At 52.0% G+C, this 21,453-nt stretch overlaps 6 protein-coding genes across 6 annotated transcripts; 5 read left to right on the top strand and 1 right to left on the bottom strand.

Annotated features, from left to right (window-relative positions):
- Positions 1 to 591: 591 nt before the first annotated feature.
- hyuC-0 (N-carbamoyl-L-amino-acid hydrolase) lies at positions 592 to 1,892 on the top strand (the record flags this gene model as incomplete). Its single annotated transcript, XM_037325721.1, has 4 exons — positions 592 to 893; positions 947 to 1,765; positions 1,826 to 1,859; positions 1,890 to 1,892. 4 exons carry the CDS (start codon positions 592 to 594, stop codon positions 1,890 to 1,892), a joined length of 1,158 nt encoding a protein of 385 aa, XP_037174910.1.
- Positions 1,893 to 2,562: 670 nt separating this feature from the next.
- On the top strand, positions 2,563 to 3,907 carry CGCA056_v010473 (putative epoxide hydrolase; the record flags this gene model as incomplete). The annotated part of the gene is made up of 4 exons (XM_037325720.1): positions 2,563 to 2,891; positions 2,954 to 3,141; positions 3,198 to 3,842; positions 3,900 to 3,907. 4 exons carry the CDS (start codon positions 2,563 to 2,565, stop codon positions 3,905 to 3,907), a joined length of 1,170 nt encoding a protein of 389 aa, XP_037175025.1.
- Positions 3,908 to 9,720: 5,813 nt separating this feature from the next.
- betA-0 (Oxygen-dependent choline dehydrogenase) lies at positions 9,721 to 11,817 on the top strand (the record flags this gene model as incomplete). The annotated part of the gene is made up of 1 exon (XM_037325719.1): positions 9,721 to 11,817. One exon carries the CDS (start codon positions 9,721 to 9,723, stop codon positions 11,815 to 11,817), a length of 2,097 nt encoding a protein of 698 aa, XP_037174907.1.
- A 631-nt stretch (positions 11,818 to 12,448) lies between these two features.
- Positions 12,449 to 13,286, top strand: axe-2-1 (Acetylxylan esterase 2; the record flags this gene model as incomplete). The annotated part of the gene is made up of 3 exons (XM_037325718.1): positions 12,449 to 12,893; positions 12,950 to 13,038; positions 13,101 to 13,286. 3 exons carry the CDS (start codon positions 12,449 to 12,451, stop codon positions 13,284 to 13,286), a joined length of 720 nt encoding a protein of 239 aa, XP_037175026.1.
- A 438-nt stretch (positions 13,287 to 13,724) lies between these two features.
- Positions 13,725 to 15,512, bottom strand: CGCA056_v010470 (putative MFS-type transporter; the record flags this gene model as incomplete). The annotated part of the gene is made up of 2 exons (XM_037325717.1): positions 13,725 to 13,971; positions 14,023 to 15,512. The coding sequence occupies 2 exons, from the start codon at positions 15,510 to 15,512 to the stop codon at positions 13,725 to 13,727; spliced, it is 1,737 nt and encodes a 578-aa protein (XP_037175027.1).
- A 2,023-nt stretch (positions 15,513 to 17,535) lies between these two features.
- Positions 17,536 to 21,347, top strand: CGCA056_v010469 (uncharacterized protein; the record flags this gene model as incomplete). Its single annotated transcript, XM_037325716.1, has 2 exons — positions 17,536 to 17,953; positions 18,010 to 21,347. The coding sequence occupies 2 exons, from the start codon at positions 17,536 to 17,538 to the stop codon at positions 21,345 to 21,347; spliced, it is 3,756 nt and encodes a 1,251-aa protein (XP_037175664.1).
- Between the last annotated feature and the right edge of the window lie 106 nt (positions 21,348 to 21,453).

The following is a 21,453-nucleotide window of genomic DNA, read 5'->3' as shown; positions in this document are numbered from 1 at the left end:
AAAGCGTAAGAAATTGCGTAATGGCATTGGTTTCTCAGTGAACGAAATTTTGGAGTGACATATGGCGCTGGTAGAACTTTCTGTAAGGCGTTGATGATGGGTGGTTTGACAGAAACTGCTGGGCGCGATTGACAGTTTATGAACACCTTTTACGGGGCGGCGCCCTTTGGCGATCCACCGGGGCATTCGGCCGATCTCACCCCGCCCCTTTCCCCGCGCCTACATCAACTTGGCTGCGTCTGCCAATCGGGGACAGCTCAATTGTAACCATCATCTTCACCAACATCTTCTTGAATTGATTTTCGGCGGTTGATACACACATGCAACCATCGAGAAATGATGCAACGGACAAAACTGTTCTCATCCATCTCCGGCCAAGTGAGGTCATACTCCTCGGCCAGGGCTTCGTTATCAGGATTGAAGATCAATGCCGACCGACTACAAGAGACCCTTCACCACACGTGTCAATGGGGAGCTGCGCATAGATATGGCAAGTAAGTATGATTATGTTTCTATAAACCTACTTATCCTTCCTCTTTCTGGCAGCTGCTCACAAACTTGTCAAATGTTAGAGGTGCGACAGAAACTGGCATGGCTCGCCTTGCCCTGTCTGACGATGACGCTAAGGTTAGACGCTGGTTTGCCGACGAAGTGACAGGAAACCTCGGCTGCGATCTCACCGTCGATGAGATGGGCAATATGTTTGCGAAGAAGAAGGGTTCTCTCAATTCGACGAGCCCGATGACCGCCATGGGAAGTCACCTTGATACCCAGCCAAGAGGTGGGCGATACGACGGGATCTTGGGTATCATGTCAGCAATTGAAGTGATGCGAACCCTGAAGGAGAACGGATACAAGACACAATATGATGTTGGCATTGTCAACTGGACAAAGTGAGTCTGCTAGATGACTGTTTATCAGGGTTATCATAGCTGACTGAAACCAGCGAGGAAGGAGCCCGGTTTCCCATGTCGATGATGGCGTCAGGTGTTTGGGCCGGTAAGGTTCCTCTTGAAAAGGCCTGGGCCATGGGCGATATCTTCGATCCATCCGTCACAGTCAAATCCGAGCTTGCCCGCCACGGCTACATCGGTCCCATTGCCTGCTCCAGCCAAGGCTACCCCCTCGGTGCGCATTTTGAGCTTCACATTGAGCAGGGTCCCATTCTCGAAGAGAACAGCAGGAAAATTGGTGTTGTGCAGGGCGCACAGGCATATCGCTGGTTCACCTTCACGATCAAGGGTCGCGACGCGCATACCGGCACAACGCCCCTCAAATCTCGATCGGACCCTCTTCTCGCCGCGTCCAAGATGATTGCGAGCTCTAACGCCATCGCGAAAGAGCTCGGTGCCTTGGCCTCTACTGGCGTTGTTAAGATCCCTCCCAGCTCATCCACCAACACGATCCCGTCTCAGGTCACCTTCACCCTAGACATTCGGCACCCGGAAGATAGTGTCGTCGACGATGTGCAAAACCGCGTACTCGAGTCGTTCAGTACCATCGCCAAGGCGGATGGTAGGGGGGTTCAGGTAGAATGGACTCTCGACACGGACTCGCCTGCAGCAAAGTTCCATCCCGATTGCATCAGTGCCGTCGAGAATGCTGCAACGGGACTATTTGGTGCTGACGGGTGGCTCCCGATTACGAGCGGCGCCGGCCATGACAGCGTCTACACAAGTAAGGTGTGCCCGACGACAATGATTTTCGTTCCTTGCAAGGATGGAGTGAGCCATCATCCCGAGGAATACAGCAGCCCCGAAGATTGGTAAGTGAACCGGTCACAATTTATCAGAGAATACAAGAATACAGAACTAATGAAATACAGCGCGAACGGTACTCAGGCGCTTTTTGAGGCGGTAGTGAGCTATGATAGACTAAGGGCTAGCAAGTAGTCGCCGGCATGATGCAATTTCGAGATGAATGTTGAGTTTCTTAGTAACGTCTCCTGTTACCCTCACAAAAGTACTTTCCCCCCGCCCAAATTTCTGAGCGACTTCGTGAATGTCTGTGAATGTATGTCATCTCATACATTCAGTCCAAGGACGATGCACAATAATCTCATTGAGAGTCAAGAAATGTAAGATTAGGTTTGTCAGACTCTCTCGATTTCTCATCATGAGTCGCAAACTCATGTCAAGACGCGCCCTTATGAGTGAGTTGATGCTACCGCGTTCTCGAGCTAAATCCATGATGTCAGACTCTGGTTGGCTTGATTAGTTGGAGCGCCGCCTGCGGGGAAGCAAGTCCTCACGAATCACTCATTATTCCCGCCCGCCAAGAACACTATTTGCTTGGAAGGGATCTGCTCAGTGCTCTGGCGCATGTATTAGTAAGATGGTTTCGTCTGTACTGTGACGCCATCTGCGCGTGTTCACAAGGGCGCGTTTACCTAGGTGAAAGTATACCGAGCGCATTAAAAACAATCGAATCTTCCCCGCAGTCCAGAGACGTAAATCACACTCAAATCATCACATTAAAGCGCAAGAACTTCGCTATCCGTGGCTATTTGATACCCGCATTGACCTAAAGCCGTTTCGAGATCAAATACGCTCCGTAGCCAAGATGGACCCCTCAATCAAGCCCTACAAAATCAATGTCCCGGATTCCGCGATCGAGAATCTGCACGCCAAGCTCGACAACGCCAAATTCCCACCAGAAATTCCGCTCACTGATAGCTGGGACTATGGCGTGCCAGTCTCTCACATCAAACGACTCGTGAATCACTGGCGGAACGGCTTTGACTGGCGGGCAGCCGAAGCCAAGTTGAATGAGATCCCGCAGTACACGACCACGATCTCTGTCGACGGATTCGGAGATCTAGACATACACTTTGTGTGGCAGAAGAGCGCCCAACCTGGCGCCGTTCCATTGCTGTTTTGCCATGGCTATGAGTAACGTAGCCTATCAGACCTTCGATGGGTAATAGGCCTAACTTATGCACAGGGCCGGGAAGCTTCTATGAGGCCCTTAAGCTCATTCCCCTCCTCACAACTGAGACGAGCGGTCTCTCATTCGACGTCGTCACGCCTTCACTTCCCAACTTCGGCTTTTCTCAGGGGTCAGATAAGCCCGGATTTCGCATGCCTCAATACGCCGAGGTGATGCACAAAGTTATGCTCAAGCTCGGATACGAGCAATATGGTAAGTCGCCATCCGCTTCCGCATCACTTAAACCGTTCCTGCTAACGCACTGATAGTGACACAGGGAGGAGATTGGGGCTTTTTGATTACCCGCTTCATGGGTCTCAAATATCCGGATCACGTCCTTGCCTCGCATCTCAATATGGTCCAAGCCAAGCCGCCTTCGCCGTTCAAGAACCCATTGCAATACATCAAGAGCCTCTGGCCACATACTGATCAGGAGAAGAAGGGTCTTGAGCGGACCACATGGTTTGCCAAGGAGGGTTACGGCTACAACCTTGAGCAACAAACCCGCCCTGCTACCCTCGGTATTGGGCTGGCCGACTCACCTGTCGCCGTTCTCGCATGGATATATGAAAAGCTTCATGATTGGACCGACGGATATCCATGGACTGACGACGAAATTCTCACTTGGATCTCGATCTACCAGTTCTCGACTATGGGCCCTGAGGCTAGTGTGAGGATCTACTACGAGGTGCGACATCCTATCGCACACACGGAACAGTTTGGGTGGATCCCAAGGGTAAAGCTTGGGGTTTCCATCTTCCCAATGGACTTGTTCGTCCCGCCTATTAATCACGCGAAGACCTTGGGACCTGTGGTACTTGCGGTCACGCATGGCGATGGTGGCCACTTTGCTGCGCATGAGAGGCCAGAAATATTGGCCAAGGATTTGAGGCAGATGTTTGGCAAGGGTGGAGGTGCTCATGACGTCGCACAAAGATTATCGCAAGGTCGGGTCCAGGCTAAGTTATGAGAGGAATAGCGATCAATTGATGTCTGATCTAGTTGGATATCAGAGTCCGAAAGGGATCTTGGATGATGGCAATGGACTGGTGTGATAGACCAAAACATAGAAACTCCATTGTCAATTGTTTCGTTGATAAGTTACAAGTTGGTGTGTGTCAATCGATCTACGCCGTCCATCCCTTGGGAGCCAAAGCCATGCGTCTTCCCACCCCATTGTAGTCAGCGGCCTGAGATTGCAGCACCCTGCTCTGTGAAGCTTCATGGACTTTTAGTCTCCAGGCTGGCGTAAGCTTGCCATCGTAAATCGCCCACAGACGAGGTAGGTGCTGTACGTCTTGAATGCAGTACGACAGAATGGCGGCAGACAAAGGTCGCTGGCTGAACACGCCATAACTCCCTCCAGATTCAGGCGCGTAGAGGTTGTTACCTTGCTCTTTGACACGATTCCATTCCATCAGTTCGCCGGTGGTTAGCATTGCATCAAATTTAATGCACTTCCTCAGCTCAAGGATAAACTTCTTGTTGGACTTCCGGCTTGCGAGTTCCATGAGTTGCAAATCTTCGACTCCCTTCAGATTGATCTTGAAATGGGAGAAAAGGGCGTCGGAGTCGTTTCTGACGTCGAAAAACCACTTTCGGGATGTCTGGCGACTCGAGAATGCTCTTCAAAGTCTGGCCGGTCGCCCCCGGCCCAGAGAAGGAAGCGGCACCGAGCGTCTGAACATCGACAAGGTACGCATGCTGTTGTGTCGAAAGGTAGATTTGAATGATTGATATAGTGCCTGAGCGACAGAGGTTTTCACCTTCCAGATCCACGTAGAGTGATGGTGGCTTGACGGAGGCCGCACTAAGAGTGTCAATCACTCTTGAAAGAGCAGCGGTCGTATCAACAAGCTTGCAAGAAGGTGTGTTCCCCGGGTTGGCTGGGCCAGTTAGACCAGGAAGTGACATTGCGAACGACTGGAAGCAGCGTGAAATCACGGACTTGTATTCGGTTTCGATGTTGAGAGTGGCCAACTTGGAAGTGAAATGAACACACCTGGTACAGGCTGGGATCTATAATTTTCGTTTTACTTGGCGCGGAAACGGACTCGATGACAGCGTGACTGAACGCTTACGGCCCATGGGGCCCCAAAAAAGTAAAAGCACTAAATTTATTCATTCATGTACGAGCTTCTCACTGTGTTGGCCTTCTCAACGACATCATTCAAAGCTTCATGCGCCATAAAATGAGGGGGTGGCTTTGAGTACTCGTTTTCGATGAAAGACAGAGACATGGACTGAGACCTAAAGTTTGTCGATCGAGGTCAATATTGTCGGGTGCCATACGACACTTTGGCAACACTTTTGACATAAGTGGAAGGACCTTTGCTAAATGGCAGTTATTTCTGGTATGCACGCATCCCGTACTGACCGCATGCGCAGATTTGTTGAGGACTCAACCGGATGGGTTTGCCTCTACTGCTGGAGGCCGACCAGCCGAATCATCGTGTAATCTTTGATTCGCCGGGCAGCAGTCCACGTCGAGACCTATTCGTAGTCAGCAAAATACTTCAGTGCAAACCTTCGAATCCTAACCACAAGGGTAGGGGACAACGGAAGTCACGGCGAAGATGACAATCCCATTGGAGGAATACTGGACATATGAACGACGCTGCTTGGGCATGATATGAGTCGAAGGCAATGATGCATGCAAGCCACAATGAGCTTGACGCGAAATTAAAACAGAGAATGGCAGATGTTTCAGAATCATTACATAATCCTCACATATACAGTAACTCGTAAGCATGGGTGTAGAGGTGGATGGTTGCCAACCTATCTGCGACTTTACAGTGCATGTCAGGCATTTTCTCATCAACTCAAAACTCTACCCCGTGGTGAAGCATGTAGACGTGGAAATGGAATCATTGTGGGTAATGGGCGAAACATAAAACGCCTTGTAGCCTGCAAGATCTGGTTCTTGGGCCTTCGCTGTATCTCAAGGCGAGAACGGGGGGAAAGGTATCGATGGTCTCGGATCATAGAGGAAAAGGTTGGTCTTGAAAGGATCAGGTATCTATTGCAAATACGAGCTACCAGAAACGGGACTGGAACAGGATATCAAAATATTCACATATTCGTCCCCATGCGGCGATATGCTTGGGAGTTTGGAATTGGAAGGCTGCGGAGCTACTACCAGAATTCCAATTTCGAAACGTGTTCCGATGAAAGTCACGAGTTACGTTGAGTTGACCCTGAACGGATTAGTATCAATTAGAGCACAATGAGAGAAGAGCCTAAGGGCAATTTCCAGGCAAATACTGACGGAGGTGTTCGTCTCAATGCATGCCGAGAAAATGTAAAGACCGGATAGAGCGGCACAAGGTGATCGTCAATGGACCTATGTCCAGGTGCATGGAGATTGCTCCGAATAACCTTCATCAGTTGATTATGCCCGAGTTAGGAGCAAGCCGATCTACCACGATTCAACCCTTCACAGCTGGGCTGGAGGGGATGACTCCTCAATCTAACTAGGCGAGGCATGAACGTGTTCGAAAGTTCTTTTAAATGAAGCGCACTAATCATAATGGCGGTTGTATCCCCACAGGAGATACCTGTCAGCCTGTGCCGTATGCGGGGAAGTTCAAAAAGTATGCTGACGTAGTATCCGAATCCTTCGTCAGTTCGCCTAAAGTCTGGCATCGCTTGAGCTTTCGGACTATTGGTAGACTCGCATGTGAAGGATTCGAAGGACATGGCCACAATGGGTATCATGATAACATCAAGAATGAGAAGAGACGATTCTATTCGTGGAACGAAAACGAAACGACACTTACGACACTCCAGGAGCAAGACAGTTGGAGCGCGTGAAGCATCCTGATGTTGAACGCTCTCGGATACGAGACTTCGGTTACCGTCGAGTGTATTGTTCAGATGTTTCGAGGATTGAGATTCAGAATGAAGGCAAGTATAAAGATCAGTCTCTTTCCTCACTTGTCTTCTGTATTATCCATCCTCAAAGCAACATCAGACCAAGTAGTCGACGTATCTTACACATCTTCAATCTGTGAGTTGCAATATCTCGCCCAAATTGCAACATATTCGGGGCCAGTACTGACCTCACCTTAAACCAGAATCATCCAAATTCAACCCACAACAAAATGCAGTTCGCCAAGTTTGTTCTCGCCGCTCTCGCAGCTGCCTTCGTTTCAGCTACCCCAATTGCCGAGGCTGAAGCTCCCACCATGATGTTCAGCGGCGAGAAGTTGACCGCACGCCAGTACTGGTGCACCGCATGCAACAATGGCAAGCAGACCTGCTGCACCGCCACTCAGTGCAGCTCTGGATATCCGTGCTAAGCGGCAAACTTGGGGCGAGATCAGCCAAACACACCAGATGGTGCAGGGGTCGTGATACGCACATATTGTTGGTCATAAATATGACGTCTAGAAGTCTGTATTAGATGGCCTTTTTGTACGTCAGCCGTCATGGCCTGTCAAGCATCAATGTTATTGCGATCCAAAAGTCTTTTAGTATTGTATGTGAAACGGAATGCGGTGAATCTTTTGCATTTGAAGACTGATGTATGACCTGATGAGATGCTTTGCCGATCGATTACGATGTTGCGGCGCCGTGTTACCATGAAGGAATTTGATTATGATGGCGCCACCAAGGCTCGTAGACTCTACTACCAATTATGTCGAATCAGATTTGTCGGGATATTCATTCCGCCGTAACTTGAAGTCTCCATTCACGCCGCGTCTCTGCTGACAGCCTTTCCCCGTCGAGCCTTCAATTCTCTCTTCTTTCGTCTGCTCCTTCTGTACTTCCTAACTACACACCATATAACAAGACAAATAATGATTGCTGCAATGATTGGTAAGTCGATCAACAAAACCAACCGCATAGTTTTGCTCGTGGCATTTCCGTCCTTCCCCTCGTCGTGATCATATATCCCATCTGGGATCCTGTCACCAGGTGTCCAAACAGGCACGAACATTGAATTCGTCAAATTGGGCAGTTGAGGCGTCAAAGTTGGCGTGTCGGATGCATCCCAAGTCACAGCCCAGGCTTCGTGCACCATCAGAGTCTTGTCCCCCGAGACAGTGGGTCCGAATGCTGTGACAGAGGCGTATCGACCGCAACCTTCTGAGAAGATCGACGTCGCGTAGGTGTATCCGTCGAAAAATCGAAAATCGAAACCCCTGCAGTATCACGTCAAGACATTCGTTGTTGCAAGGTGAAAACTTCCATTCTCAATCCTGAATCACAATCAACAAGTGTCTAACGAACCTGTCGCAGCAATAAGCAGTTGAAGCCCCTGAACTGGCTACTGCCATGTTGTGATATATCAAGCCATCTGGACAAAGCCCAGGCCTGAAGTTGAGTCGGTTTTCTGGTGCTCGGTCAAATGAGCCAGACGGGTAACAAGTGCAGATGGATCGTAAACTAAGACAGGCGTCATCAGTGTGGTGCCGCTTGACATAGGCAAAGGCACATTCGTAGTTTTCCATTGTGTTGAGCAGTCTGATGGCGGTACAAACGGTGTAGTGACCGTGAGCGGCACCGTGGCGGTTGCAGGAAAAGCTGCCATGACGTCGGAAGACACAAGCAACCTAGCAGGGCCTAGTTGGTTAAGGTTGCGGTCTAGCTATTGATGGCCGGACAAGAAAGGTGCACTTCCAGTGCCTTTTAATGGTTTGAAGGCACTTCGAGGTTGATGCGCCAAGGCGGCACAGCTGGCAGAGGAGGGACACTAGAGCGGGAGACACACCATGCTCTCCAAAAGTGGTAGGCCGACAGTGAACCGCTGACCTCGGCTTGTATGTGTCAATACTACATCAAGCTTACTAGGCACGTAATTTCAGGGATCTTCAGCGTGCGCTTTTTCTTTAGAAAAAAGACTCATTCCGCTCAACGAGAATAAATTGATGGAAATGTTCTGGGCAGGAATACGAATGGGCGCATCGCCAATCTGGTAACGGCCCTGCCCCGTGACTACGATTCCAGCGCAACGACCCATGACTTTATTTGGGACAGCCGTGGGCGAAACCCAAAGGAAGATTGTATCTTTATTTTAGTCATTGGGAGAACATCAACGACCGCCGACCGCAGATGTTGGCAATAACATGTCAACTCCCATGAATACTTACTGTACGTAATACGTCGTCCAACGGCTAGGCTTTTCATTTCGGAAAGTCATGTTACACCTTGCCGATCATTATTGTCTATTTGATATGCTCAGAGCGCGGTGCTGAGTGGAAACCTGTACCATGGACGTGTTGCCTTACTTGATTGTCGAAGCGGACATATATGCGGGTAGCTTGCGAAAACCAATTGTACCACGACTGGCTTTCATATAATTTGAGCTTTTGTAGCTGCATTCGATGTTGAGTTTGAGTCGAAGCTTCAATGATAACAATTGTGGACGTGCGGCATGTCGGCCGCCGCCGCATGCTTCAGGGCGAGTGGGTTATCTAGTTGCGCGCATCTTAATATGGCAGCTCCAATTTTCCCTGTCATCCAGGACCGAGATTCGTCATTTTTGCTTGACTTGGCTAGATCTAACGTCCTTGCAGCCGCCCGTGCTACCCGTTTCTCAACTTTCAGTGTTACCCACCGGGGGTTGTTGAGGAAAGATCGTCGGTTCGCCCATCGCAGCCTTACTACCCCTGTTGACAAAAGATCAAATTGAGAAAGGAGAAGAATGGTTCGGCTTGTTTTTCCGCCCCTCTTACTGAAAAGATACAAAAACAGAGACGAAGGCTTCTTATCGTGGACTGTTCCCAGAAACATCGCTGAAACAAGTCACAGTCGTTCTTTGCCCGAGGGGATCCCTGGTACGTCACGATGCGCCTCACACTCTGCATCCTCCTCGCCCAGGCGGTCATGGGACTGCCCCGACACAACCCTTTCATCAACACTAAGCGACAGTACGACCACGACCTTCCCCAAAACACAACCGATGAGTACGACTTTGTTTGCATCGGCTCCGGCCCGGGAGGCGGCCATATGTGCTCGAACTTGGCCATCGCCGGGTTCAAGGTGCTGCTTATCGAGGCCGGCGGCGACGGTGGTCTCCAGTTGATCCAATCCGTGCCAGCCATGAACCTAGCTTCGACGGAAGACTGGAGCTTGGCTTGGGAATTTTACGTCAACAAATACGCCGACACAGAGCTTGACAAGCGCGATTCCAAGATGACTTACAACACCACCGACGGCAAATACTGGACGGCGTACAATGCTACAGGCAACCTTGGCACCGCCGCAACGCCCGATCAGATCCCCGACGATGCCGAACCGCTTGGCATTCTTTACCCGCGTACCGGGGCTCTGGGTGGGTGCTCCCGCCATAATGCCCTGTTCAGCTTACAGCCCTACGATATGGACTGGGATGACATGGCTGAACTGACTGGCGATGATTCATACGCATCTGGAAACATGAGACAGTACCTCAACCGGGTTGCCAACGTCGCCTACCAGCCGCACTCGCTCAACTCGGGTTCCTCAGGTTGGTACCCAATGCGATACACCTCGCTCATCACCGCCGCGACAGATATCAAGATTGTCTCTGTGCTCTTGGCTGCCTGCACGGCCTTTGGCAAGACAATCATCGGGGACGTTGTGGCCACGGCGGCTTATCTCGCCAGTGTGCTGACATCAGACATCAACGCCCCCGGTCAACTCATGGTCCCTGAAGTATACCAGGTCCCGCTGGTGATGCGCTCAGATTCGCGACGCGGTGGAGTCTATGACTTGATTGTTGACACCGCTCTTGCGACCAACTCTGACGGCAGCCGGAAGTATCATCTGGACATCATGCTTGATACGCTCGCCACCAAGGTCACCTTCGATACATCCGGCGACAAGCCGCGCGCAAACGGGGTCGACTACATGTCTGGCGCAGCGCTCTACCGTGCTGACCCACGCTCCAAGACCGCACAGCTATCAGGTACCGGCCACGTCACAGCAACTAAGGAAGTCATCGTCGCAGGCGGCGCCTACAACACGCCCCAGATTCTCAAGTTGTCAGGCGTCGGGCCCCGTGAAGAACTCGAGTCTCTTGGCATCGATGTCGTTCTGGACCTCCCAGGAGTTGGCACCAACCTCCAAGATCGCTACGAGCAGACCATGGTCTCCAAGACCCCGACCTCATTCGCACTCACCGAGAAGTGCACGTGGCATCCAGACCCGGAACTCGATCCTTGTATGAAGACCTTTGTTGACGGCACCATACAAACTACTCGCGGCGCATATGCCTCCAACGGTATCGCAATCGCCATGATCCGCAACTCGACAACCACGGAGCGCGGCGAGCCCGACGTTATCATCCTTGGTGGACCAGCCAACTTCACCGGCTACTACCCAGGCTGGTCGCATGGCGCCATCGCCGACTCGAACCACTGGGCTTGGATCATCCTCAAAGCGCACCAGCGCAACAACGCCGGCACTGTTACCCTCCGCTCAACGGACCCACGCGACACGCCTATGATCAACTTCAAGAGGTTCAACAATGACGAAGACGCGGCCAAGGATCTGACGGCCATCCGCGAGGGATATGAGTACGCTCGCCGCGTCATGGAGAACGTGCTGCCGATTGGCGGCGTGCTCTCTGGCAGCAAGTGCTCGCTCGCCTCTGGGCTTGGAGAGGGTTTCGATGGAGTCTTTGAAGAGGTGTGGCCCGGCGCTGATGTCACGGGCGATGCGCTTGACCAGTTCATTCGCGACGAGAACTGGGGCCATCACGCCGCGTGCTCGGCTCCTATCGGCCGCGAAGACGACCCGATGGCTGTCTTGGACGGCGACTTGCGAGTGAGGGGCATCGATGGCTTGCGTGTCTCTGACCTGAGCGCTTGTAACAGACTGCCTGGGTTCTTCCCCATCATATGGATTCACCAGCTGGTTGAGAAGGTCGCCGATACCATCGTTGCCGAGTACGCGTCGTAGAGTTGGGGCTTGGATGTTCTTGTGGAGGGCTTGAGATATTTAAATTAGGGGTGCTAATAATAATTGTAATCGAAAACATTTATCCGTTAAATCATCGCCATTGCTGGATGAGATCAAATGTGCATGCGCTTGTTTTTCCTGCGGGCTTAGATAACTCCGATGCCCCTGATCTTCGGCTGAGTGACACCACAGACACCGGTTATGTTAAGTAATCATGCAGCGGTATCGGTCTTCACGCATCTAACATTTACCGCTGCCGGATAGGAAAGCTTGATTCCCCACGCTTCTGGCAACTTACCGGTATATTGGTCCTGATCGATGAAGCCAGGCCCAATGAGAACTCATCCCGGGAGATCGACCTCGGACTTGCCCCACAGCGGAATGGACCTCGGAGACAACGGACCTGATCCGTGCAACTCAGGCGACACAGAACTACGAGGATCTTTGATCTAATAATGAGCTGTCTACGATCACTAGAGATATAGGGGTCCTCTCATAGAGGCCGACTATCCACCATGACGCGGCCTCAGCTGCCACCGTGATGATATAAAGAGACCATCAATGATTTGATCACTCCAAATCATTCCAAGAAGATCGTGAGCCTTCCGACTGTTCAAGCTTTCATCCTATTATGTCTTTCCTCAGCAAAGTGGCAGCCATCGGACTGGCTCTGCCAATCTTAGCTGAATCGACTGCTCTCCTCCCTCGTCAGGATGTCAACACCACTTGCGCCGATATTCACTACTTTGAGGCTCGCGGCACGACTCTGTCTTACCCTGGAAGCCTTATTACCATCATCGATCCGTTGATGGAAGCCTTCCCGGACAGCAACTACGCAGATATTGTATATCCCGCCACCGACGAGACCGGGAGCAACAGCTACTTCCAAGGAGTTTCGAATGGCGCGAAACAGATTACTGAATACGCGCAATCTTGCCCCAAGGCAAAGATCGTCCTGCTGGGTTACTCGCAAGGCGCGATGGTTCTGGGAGACATCTTAGCCGGGGGTGGCGACAATGGGATCCTGGGCAACTTGACCCAGCCCTCCATTGACTCATCCACAGTCGGCCAGCAGAGTAAGGATGTGAAAGAATGATCAAGAGCCGGTTAATACTGACATATGATCTTCAAGTTGCGGCGATTCTTCTCTATGGAAATCCCCGGCACATGCCGAACCAGACTTACAACGTGGGCAACGCGTCCGCCTTCGACGCCACAGGGGTGTGTATCGTCTAATTCCCTGCATTTGAGGATACACCGATAGACTAACTTCACTCTCGTAGAAATACCCTCGGACGGCCAAGCAGCTTGCTGCATTCAACCTTTACGCCGACAGAGTCCATGACTACTGCAACTATCACGACGGAGTCTGCGATGCTCGCGGAACAGGCAACCTCACTGCCCACATGGCTTATCCCTCAGACTATGATACTGAGGCAGTCGCGTGGCTCGAGTCCATATTACATTAGAATCGTACATGTATCATCAATTGACTTCGCAGTTTGGTCTTGATATAAGTTGTGGACTCAGGTACCGGTATGACGAAGAACAGTTGACAGGGGCGGCTAGATACATAGGTATGTAGGGTGTGGATGGAGTAGAAGGGCTCCGTATGTCTCCTATAGTCATACAGAAATTCACGCTGGAATCCTTCGCAGAACGAATTCCAGTAGAGCACCAGTGTGAAATTTTGTATGACTAAAGGAAACATCAGGAGACCTCCTACTCCATTCACACCCTACGCATCTAGCGTCAAAACCAGTAAATATCGTTTTTCGAACGGAAGCCAACTTTTCTCTACCCCCACGGACATTCCACAATGAGCTTAGTCTCAATCAGCATCATCAGAGGTGATCGTGTGCCTTGCGCTGCATATCGACAATGTCCCCAAGTGCTGATTTACCGGCTCACTTGGAAAATCCATCACGGATTTCGATGAATCTCAAGTACCTGTCCTTGGCCCAGCGTCTGCATCTCTTGCCATAGATGATCATGGGCAAACTGGTACCCATGATAACAAAACTCAGGACGCCAAGAACGATGAAGCAGTTTTCCATGCCGGTATCGAGCCAGTAGCTGGCAACAAAAGTGAAGACCATGGCGATCGTATTGTTGATCACAGCAACGCCCACCATGCCCTCGAGAACCATCTCCCTGCACAGATGTTAGTTGAAGCGCGCGGATGGTAGTATTTCTGCAACTTACGGGAAGGCATCGGCAAGATATGCCAAACTCAAGTCTCCGGCGCATCCATAGCCAAAGCCAATCAAGCCGAGTCCAACATACGGAACGGGCCAGTCCCATCCACGTGCTGATCCAATTCCAAAGAGCCACATGCCTGTTGGGAAGATAATGGTGCATAGCGCCATGAGATAGAGACGGAACTCAGCCTCCATGACGCCCTTGTTTCGCTTGATCATCCACTGCATGAACTTGTCACTGCCGTAGCCACCGTACGCGCAACCAATCAGACTGCCAATGAGGGTCGGCAGGTTCATGTTGCCAACCTGCGCGGGTGTGTAATTCCAAGGCTCTCCGTACCACCAGTCCTCCTGCACGGTGAGATAGAACGTCAGACAGATGTTCTGAAGACCCCATTGCCAGCCGGCGTACCAAACGGCGGGGAATGTAAAGACACGGAGGGTGTGCCAGAGGCGGTGGAAGTACTGTTTCGCGCCGGTGCCCTGGAGGTTGGGTGCGGGAGTGATGATGCGAATCCTATCCCAGTAGGTCTTGGGCCGGGCATAGGAGACCGATGCACGATGCCGGGCAGTCTCGGTCCGCCCGAGGTCAGCATCGTGACTGGTGTGCTCCTCCACAAGCTGGCTGCGCTTCTGAGTCGGATCAGTCGCGCCTGCGTCCTTTCCATGAGACCCATCCTCTGAAGTCTTCTCCTTGATCGGGGCAGCGTTGTGTGGTGTGCGGTCAATGTCGCTGCTCAAGTAGCTGTCGCGGTTGAACTCCGTTTCCTCAAGCCCGAAGAAGAGTACCATCAGACTGACGCCGCAGATGATGGTGCCCAACCAACCGATCCAACGCCAGCCGAGATGGCTAGACACGTTGGCACCAATCAGAGGTCCCAAGTAGGTTCCAATGGCCGTTGCAAAGGTGTAAATACCAAGCACACTACCGGTCTGGTGCTCAAACCAGATGTCGAGAAGAGAAAGTTGGACCGTCGCCTCTCCGACTGACTCCGCAGCGCCGACGAATAACTGCGACCACACAACGCCATTGACGTCGGTGATGCGCGCGTACCAGATAAGACCGCCGATGTTAAGCAGCATCGAGATAAGATACCCGAGCCGCCGGCCGTACAAGTGGACGAGCGGCGAGCTCAGCAACGTCCAGTACCCGATTGCGACGAACAAAACACCCGCGCCGGTGTTGAACACGTCGTAACTGATGCCGTACTCCTCATTGACGCCGTCCGCGCCCGAGCCGGCGTTGTTTGAAGTGGCAGCCGTCAGGCCCACAATGTACAACACCAGACAGGAGTGCCAGATTTTGCGCGCAAGCGACCATCGCAGGGGGTCATTGGGGGAGTCCGTCGGCTGCGGGACGAGGACAATGTCGCCGTGCTTCAGGAGCGACGCATCGCTGGAGAAGGTGCTGCCATTCTCATCGTAGAGGCGGCGCGTGCCGGGGATGACTTCGTGTTCTTCAAAGTCGCTGGTGTGTTGTTGTGGAGCGGCCATGAGGGCGGAGAACTTTCGCTTGGTCGCGTGCGCACGCGAGCAATCGCAATCAAGATGACGTGTTGTTGAAGGGGGTTCTTCTTTGCGCCGGAGCCCAATTTGGGTCTGCAGTAATGAATTTTGATGATAACTTCGTCTATGAAGCCGACGCCTCCAGCGTCGCTATTGTCAACTTGGAAGCATGCCGTGTCTTGGTGATCGAAAGGGAGGAAAGAAGGAGAGAGGCGAGTTTTCGCAAAGGAAACCGAATTTTCTTATCTTGAATTGGACCCAATTAATCACAAGTTTTAACGGGTGGCCGGCCCGGTCCTACGCAGGACGTCATCTCACTTTGGAGTGGTATCGGGGGCCTCAGAACTGCTTAGTGCAACTTGGAGAGTGGGTTTCTGTGCTTATTGCCGTCGGTCGGGCTTGAAGATTCTGCGGCCTAAAGAGCGAGGGGATGGGATAACAACGGGGGTATGTAGAATTCGGGGTTGAATCGTCCATATCGGTGTTACGAGGGCTATGAGACACTTTTATGTGAAACTCGAGATAGAAGTCGACTTGGGGGCTTCGATCATTTGAAAAACAGTCAACACGACACCTCGGGCCTTGAACTGATCATGAACGATGAATGTGAGATGGAGCAGACGCTGTCACCTTATCAGGACCCATCCAAGCCCGTCCGAGTCAGCCTAGCCCCACGAAGCCGGCAACCCCTGCCATGACGCAGGAACGCAAATGTGCGGTCCGTACCGCAAGAACTCACCTGCAAACAATTTGGCATTTGCTTGTTGGTCTATCCATGATTGGCCTAAAGGTGAAACTGAAAGCACAGAGCTAAAAACTAATCTACGTGATGATAATCAGTGTACATACCCGTCCCAACAATTGTCTCTTGACTTTCCACAAATTGGATGTGGCTGGAGGTAAAGGACGGAGTTCGCTAGTGTATTGCACAGTATTTGTCTGTCCAAGGAGTCAGCATCTTCCCCGGCGGACCTCGACGTACCCATCACGGTGATAATCGATCCATATTGTCATTACCTGATGCGAAATTGTCTTAGGACAATATGAATGTCAGTCGTCGAGATGGAAGAGATTGGCTCAGCGCTATTGCAATGTGACAGGCAGCCGCTACATCTCTTGGTCTCAACGGCTGTGCATCGAGATTTACGCCATCACGTGCTCATGGCCAGTGACAACCACAGAGGCATCAGCAAGCGCGCTCTCGAATATTAGCTCAAACTCGGGAGGATTTGGAAAGGTTGGGTCTGGCCCATCTCCAGACTCCCACCTCCAGCCCAGGAGGACCCCCTGTTGATGGTCTTCAGCCAGGCGCCGGAAAGCGGGGTTTGAAGGTGATGCTACCGTGCTGCCTGGAGACACAAAATACCGCCATAAAAGGTGAACCACTTCTTAGGCAACCATTTAGAGACCCGAGCCTGTGGGCCGAATCGACCTTTACAGAGTCCAATATACGTCGAGTCCCTGTCTGCACTTCATCAATCTGGTCATTACAGACTCATGATTGACTGAGAAGGCGATGATTTGTGGCGTCATGCAGGGATGGTACTGAAGTCCCTCCTTCAACGTGTCGGCTGCCAGTTTTGAGTCTGACATGCATTGCCAAGCGCGAGCTGAAGCGGCATCCGGATCTAATGCAAGGCTTCTGGGGTCTAAAACCAGGCGCGGCTCAGAAGAAAAGTGCCCTCACTGGCCAGCGAATTCGCGATCGGGTGAGTTGACTATGTGGTTGGCGGTTAGGAAACTCTTCCCCTGGCCGTGGGAAGATGGGCCCGCAACGTTGAATCCTACGACCTCTTCATACATAAGTGAACACCGCTGCGCCCCCGGACGATTTCCATCAAAGTTCTTAGCGTGTATGTCTTGGCATTGCCGTTCAGCCATGTGGTCATGATAGGATAGATGCATTGAGGCTGCCTCTCTTCGCGATCCGATCCAAGCCCTACGCCCACCGAGCGGGTACAATCGAATCCTCCCAAAGTCAATCGGGAGTAGCCCCGGCCTAACTACCGAAATGGCGCCGCACGACACGGACTCCCGAGCCTCAGCGCCCGGCGCGAACGATTACTTCACCGGAAGCTACGGTCGGCCATCCACAAAGCCTTTCACAACGAAGGAAAATGATGCGTATCCAATCGAAACTTCTGTGGATATTCGTCCGACACCGGACAGTCACCATGGACTGCTGAGCGATCCCGCCTTTAGTTCGGAAAAGAGAAGCGCGAAGGGAGGTGGGAATTCTATCCACCGCGTGGGGAATGCGAGATGGCGCCCGGTCTGGCTCCGACCAGTCACTCTATCAAGCTTCCTGGCACTGTTCATCGCCTTGACAATCGTCCTTCCCGTGATGCTTTGGTACTCGCAGGAAAACGATGGCCTTGTCAGAACGAGAGAGAATCTTGTCTACCTGTGGCGATTCGGCCCGACCGCAAGTAAGTGCAAATCAATTGAGGACGGGAAATAGACTGCTGACTTTCGTTCATCCTAGTCCTAACCATCATCTCCTTGTTTTGGGCCCGAGTCGAGATTCAAGCCATACGATACATGCCTTGGATGGCCTACCGTCGAGCACAAGAGCAGAGCAAGAATGAAGACATCTACAACCTCGATTACACAGCCATGCTGTCCCCCGCAATTCTCTTTCAATCCTTGAAAAGAAAGCATTACTTCGTCTTCCTCATCTGCTTTGTCTCTCTCGTCCTCAAAATCCAGATTGTTCTCGCGCCTTCCCTCTACAGCCTAGCCGCCATCCGAGTCTCCGAACCGGCCGAAGTCCAAGTCCTTAACTCTTTCAACACAACCGCTCCGGCCACGACTTATACAGAAGGAAGCGCTTACTACATGGCGAAGGCCCTCGTCAACTTCGACATGCGCTTCCCGTTCGGCGTCAACGGGAACTTAGCATACCAGACCTTCAAATTCAGTAACGGCACCGCGCGTGGAACGACCAGCTCGCCCCTCAGTGTTGACGTCGACGGCTACTTTTCGAAAATCGAGTGTCTGAAGATGGAGGACTACACCGCATCCGCACCAGTCGTCTCCAGCGTCAACTACCACACGTTCAATGTCAGCCTTACGTTTCCGGGCTGCGACGCACAAGTACCTGTGATTAGCGACCGGATCCTGTGGGATAAGAACAAGACTGCGAAAGGACAAACCACCGGCAATTGGGTAGTCACCAATTCCGTTGGCAAGCCTTGTCCGAACTTGCCGCAGCAGTTCAACCAGTCGCTTTACTACGCGGCGAGATTCGGGGGCTCAACCAAGAATACATCGCAGCCGGACTTCCTCAACGTTGCAGCGGTGCTCTGCACGTCTACCGGCTGGGTGTCAAAGGTCAGAGTCGTCGACGACGGTGTCAGCCCTAACGTTACAGAGTTGCCAAACGTAGTAAAGACGCCGGTCACTGCTGACCTATGGACTATGCTCAACTCAGCTATGCCTGAAGCTGGTGGTCGTTGGGGCACGACGGGTGTTGGCCAAGTTGCAGGACCAGTTGACTCCCTCTCCCAATTCAGAGGCGAATCCCTCGCGGTGGCGGTGAATGTCTCAAATCCGTTATTATACACCAACGAGATCCTCCAGTTCGCGGTATTGAATATGTCCCAAGCCCTTGGACCCTTGCTTGGGCACTATCGGCTTCGGGTGGATGACGAGTCCCAACCAGCTGTCACTGGATCGACCGTCGATAGCGTCAGCAAGCTGGTTGTCAATCAATGGGTCTGCTGGACCATGGCAGCGCTGTTTGCTCTGCTCAGTCTCGTGGTGGCATCAGTGTTGCTTCGGCACACGAGTCGCACTGCTGTCTGGTACAGAGACCCCGCAACGATTCTCGGCAACATGATCTTCTTCAAAGAACATCCTGACCTCGCGGATCTTGTCGCTCACAGTAACTCTCCGTCAACGGTCTGGAGCCATTGCGACTTTACGCCACTGGTCTTGAGAACCTGGGCTCGAGGTCTGTCTTCTTTGCTCACATTCGCCATTGTTATTGGGCTCTTGTACGCTTTGAGGGTCTCGGAGACATCGCAGGGGTTGGCAACAGTAAGCGAGGAAGGGTACCTTCATTTGCTTTGGACTTCGATCCCGGCTCTGGTCATGCTCGGCGTCTCCCTGTATACAAGCTGCTGCGACTTCGCGTACAGGGGCCTAGCTATCCTCTCGTGCCTTTCTACTCGCTCGTGCAGTGCGAGGGATCTCGATGTTTCCTTGATGGATATGCTGGGCCTTCGAGCCCTCTACCTTTCTCTAAGGAAGCGCGTCTGGGCCGTGACATTGTCACAATCACTCGCGATTACTTGCGCCTTCCTTACGACATTAGTGTCTGTCATTTTCACGGTTGAGTCGATCCCCGACTCCCACAACATCCAGCTCCAACAGGAAAGTTGGTTTGGGTCGACAGAGATTGGGAGACGACTTGACGGACTATCTCTTTCGAGGAGCAATCGGCAACTGCTGAGCAGTCTTGTGGCCAGACAAGGTGAAGCGTCGCTGGCGTATCCGAAGAACACTTACGATGACCTTGTGTTCCCGGTCCTTGGCGGTATTGACACGGTTCCAGTATCGCCAAACACAACCATTACAGCCACGGTGCCGGCGGCAAAGCTGCACCCCATGGAGTGCTTCAAGGTTCCCGACTCAGAGTACAATATTAACATTACCAATTGGGTAGAAGAGACAAAGTACTACGAGGCCATCATCACTCAGCCGTTCAGCTGCCCCAATGGCACCACAGCTGAGTTGTTAAACCGCTTGGACATGGGCGTCGCTACTAATCGACTTGGTGTCTCGTACATGGCGGATGTCTTCTATTCTCCGCAAAACACGGCCGATATCAATATGGCTTGTAGTCTAGGCGTCAACGCCACTGACTACGAGTACGCATCATGGAGATATCAGACGTACGCTTGGGGCAAGTTCTCAACGGAAAAGAATGGCTTCGATTACTTCTCCATGTGGAGATGCAACTACACCTGGGTCGAAGCAACCACACAGGTTCATCTCGCCGCGAATGACGGCGAGTACGCATTGGACCCCGAAAGACCCCCTCAAGCGGATCTGTCCACGATCAAGCCGTGGACGCCTACTCTGGACATACCCCATGTCGATCAACAATTCATCAATATCCAAGTTGGCGATGCCTATCCCCAACTAGCCGTCGCCGACTTGCTTGCTGGTTGGATCGGCGAACAGTTCAAAGAGTTGATACAGCCGTTTGGGAAACTTCCTCTCGAAGCACTCGGAGACGCGGGCCAGGATGAAGAGATCCTGCAGGGCTTGCAACACAACTACGGCCTTGTTGCCGCGCAGCTCGTCAACATCGAAAACCGATACAACCTGACAGCACGCTCCAGGAACGCGGCGCCACCTGACCAGCTTCCAACTCTAGAAGCAGTCGTCAGCGACAATGGGAGACGTCGCCTGGTGCAGAACGCAACGGTTACGTATATCTTGGTCGCGATCCTCGTAGCCGTGGCTTTGACTCACATTTCCGCGGTTCTTTCCGTGGTAACGAAGCGTATGGTGGGTAGGAATTGGCCATTCCACTTGGATGTCAAGGGTCTGGCTCCAGATGGGTTTCACAGTATGGCGACCATGGGTGCGCTGTTGCGAGGGTCCAATGCGTCAGATCATCTGCCGGAGAGCACCCAGTTGTTGTCGACAGACGAGCTTCATGGCAGGCTATCCGATCTAAATTTCCGTTTGGGATGGTTCCAGCGTGCTTTGGGGCAAGCAAGAGTATTCACGATTGGGGTCAGAGGGGATGGTGACTTTCAGTACTTGGGCGGCAAGACGGCCAAGGTCGATAATGGAGGAACGCTTTAATGAAGTAACGGTCTGTATGATGGCGTAAAAGTAGAAAGTTTATTTACACATTCATGAGGTATGCTAAACGGAGTTCGTCCGGCAAAAATGAGCGCCTGGACCACAT

The sequence above is a fragment of the Colletotrichum aenigma genome (assembly GCF_013390185.1).
Source record: "Colletotrichum aenigma strain Cg56 chromosome Unknown KSG_Cg56_contig07, whole genome shotgun sequence".
Taxonomy (NCBI): domain Eukaryota; kingdom Fungi; phylum Ascomycota; class Sordariomycetes; order Glomerellales; family Glomerellaceae; genus Colletotrichum; species Colletotrichum aenigma.
Note: the sequence above shows the minus strand (reverse complement) of the source record. Positions and strands in the feature narration are given on the sequence as shown.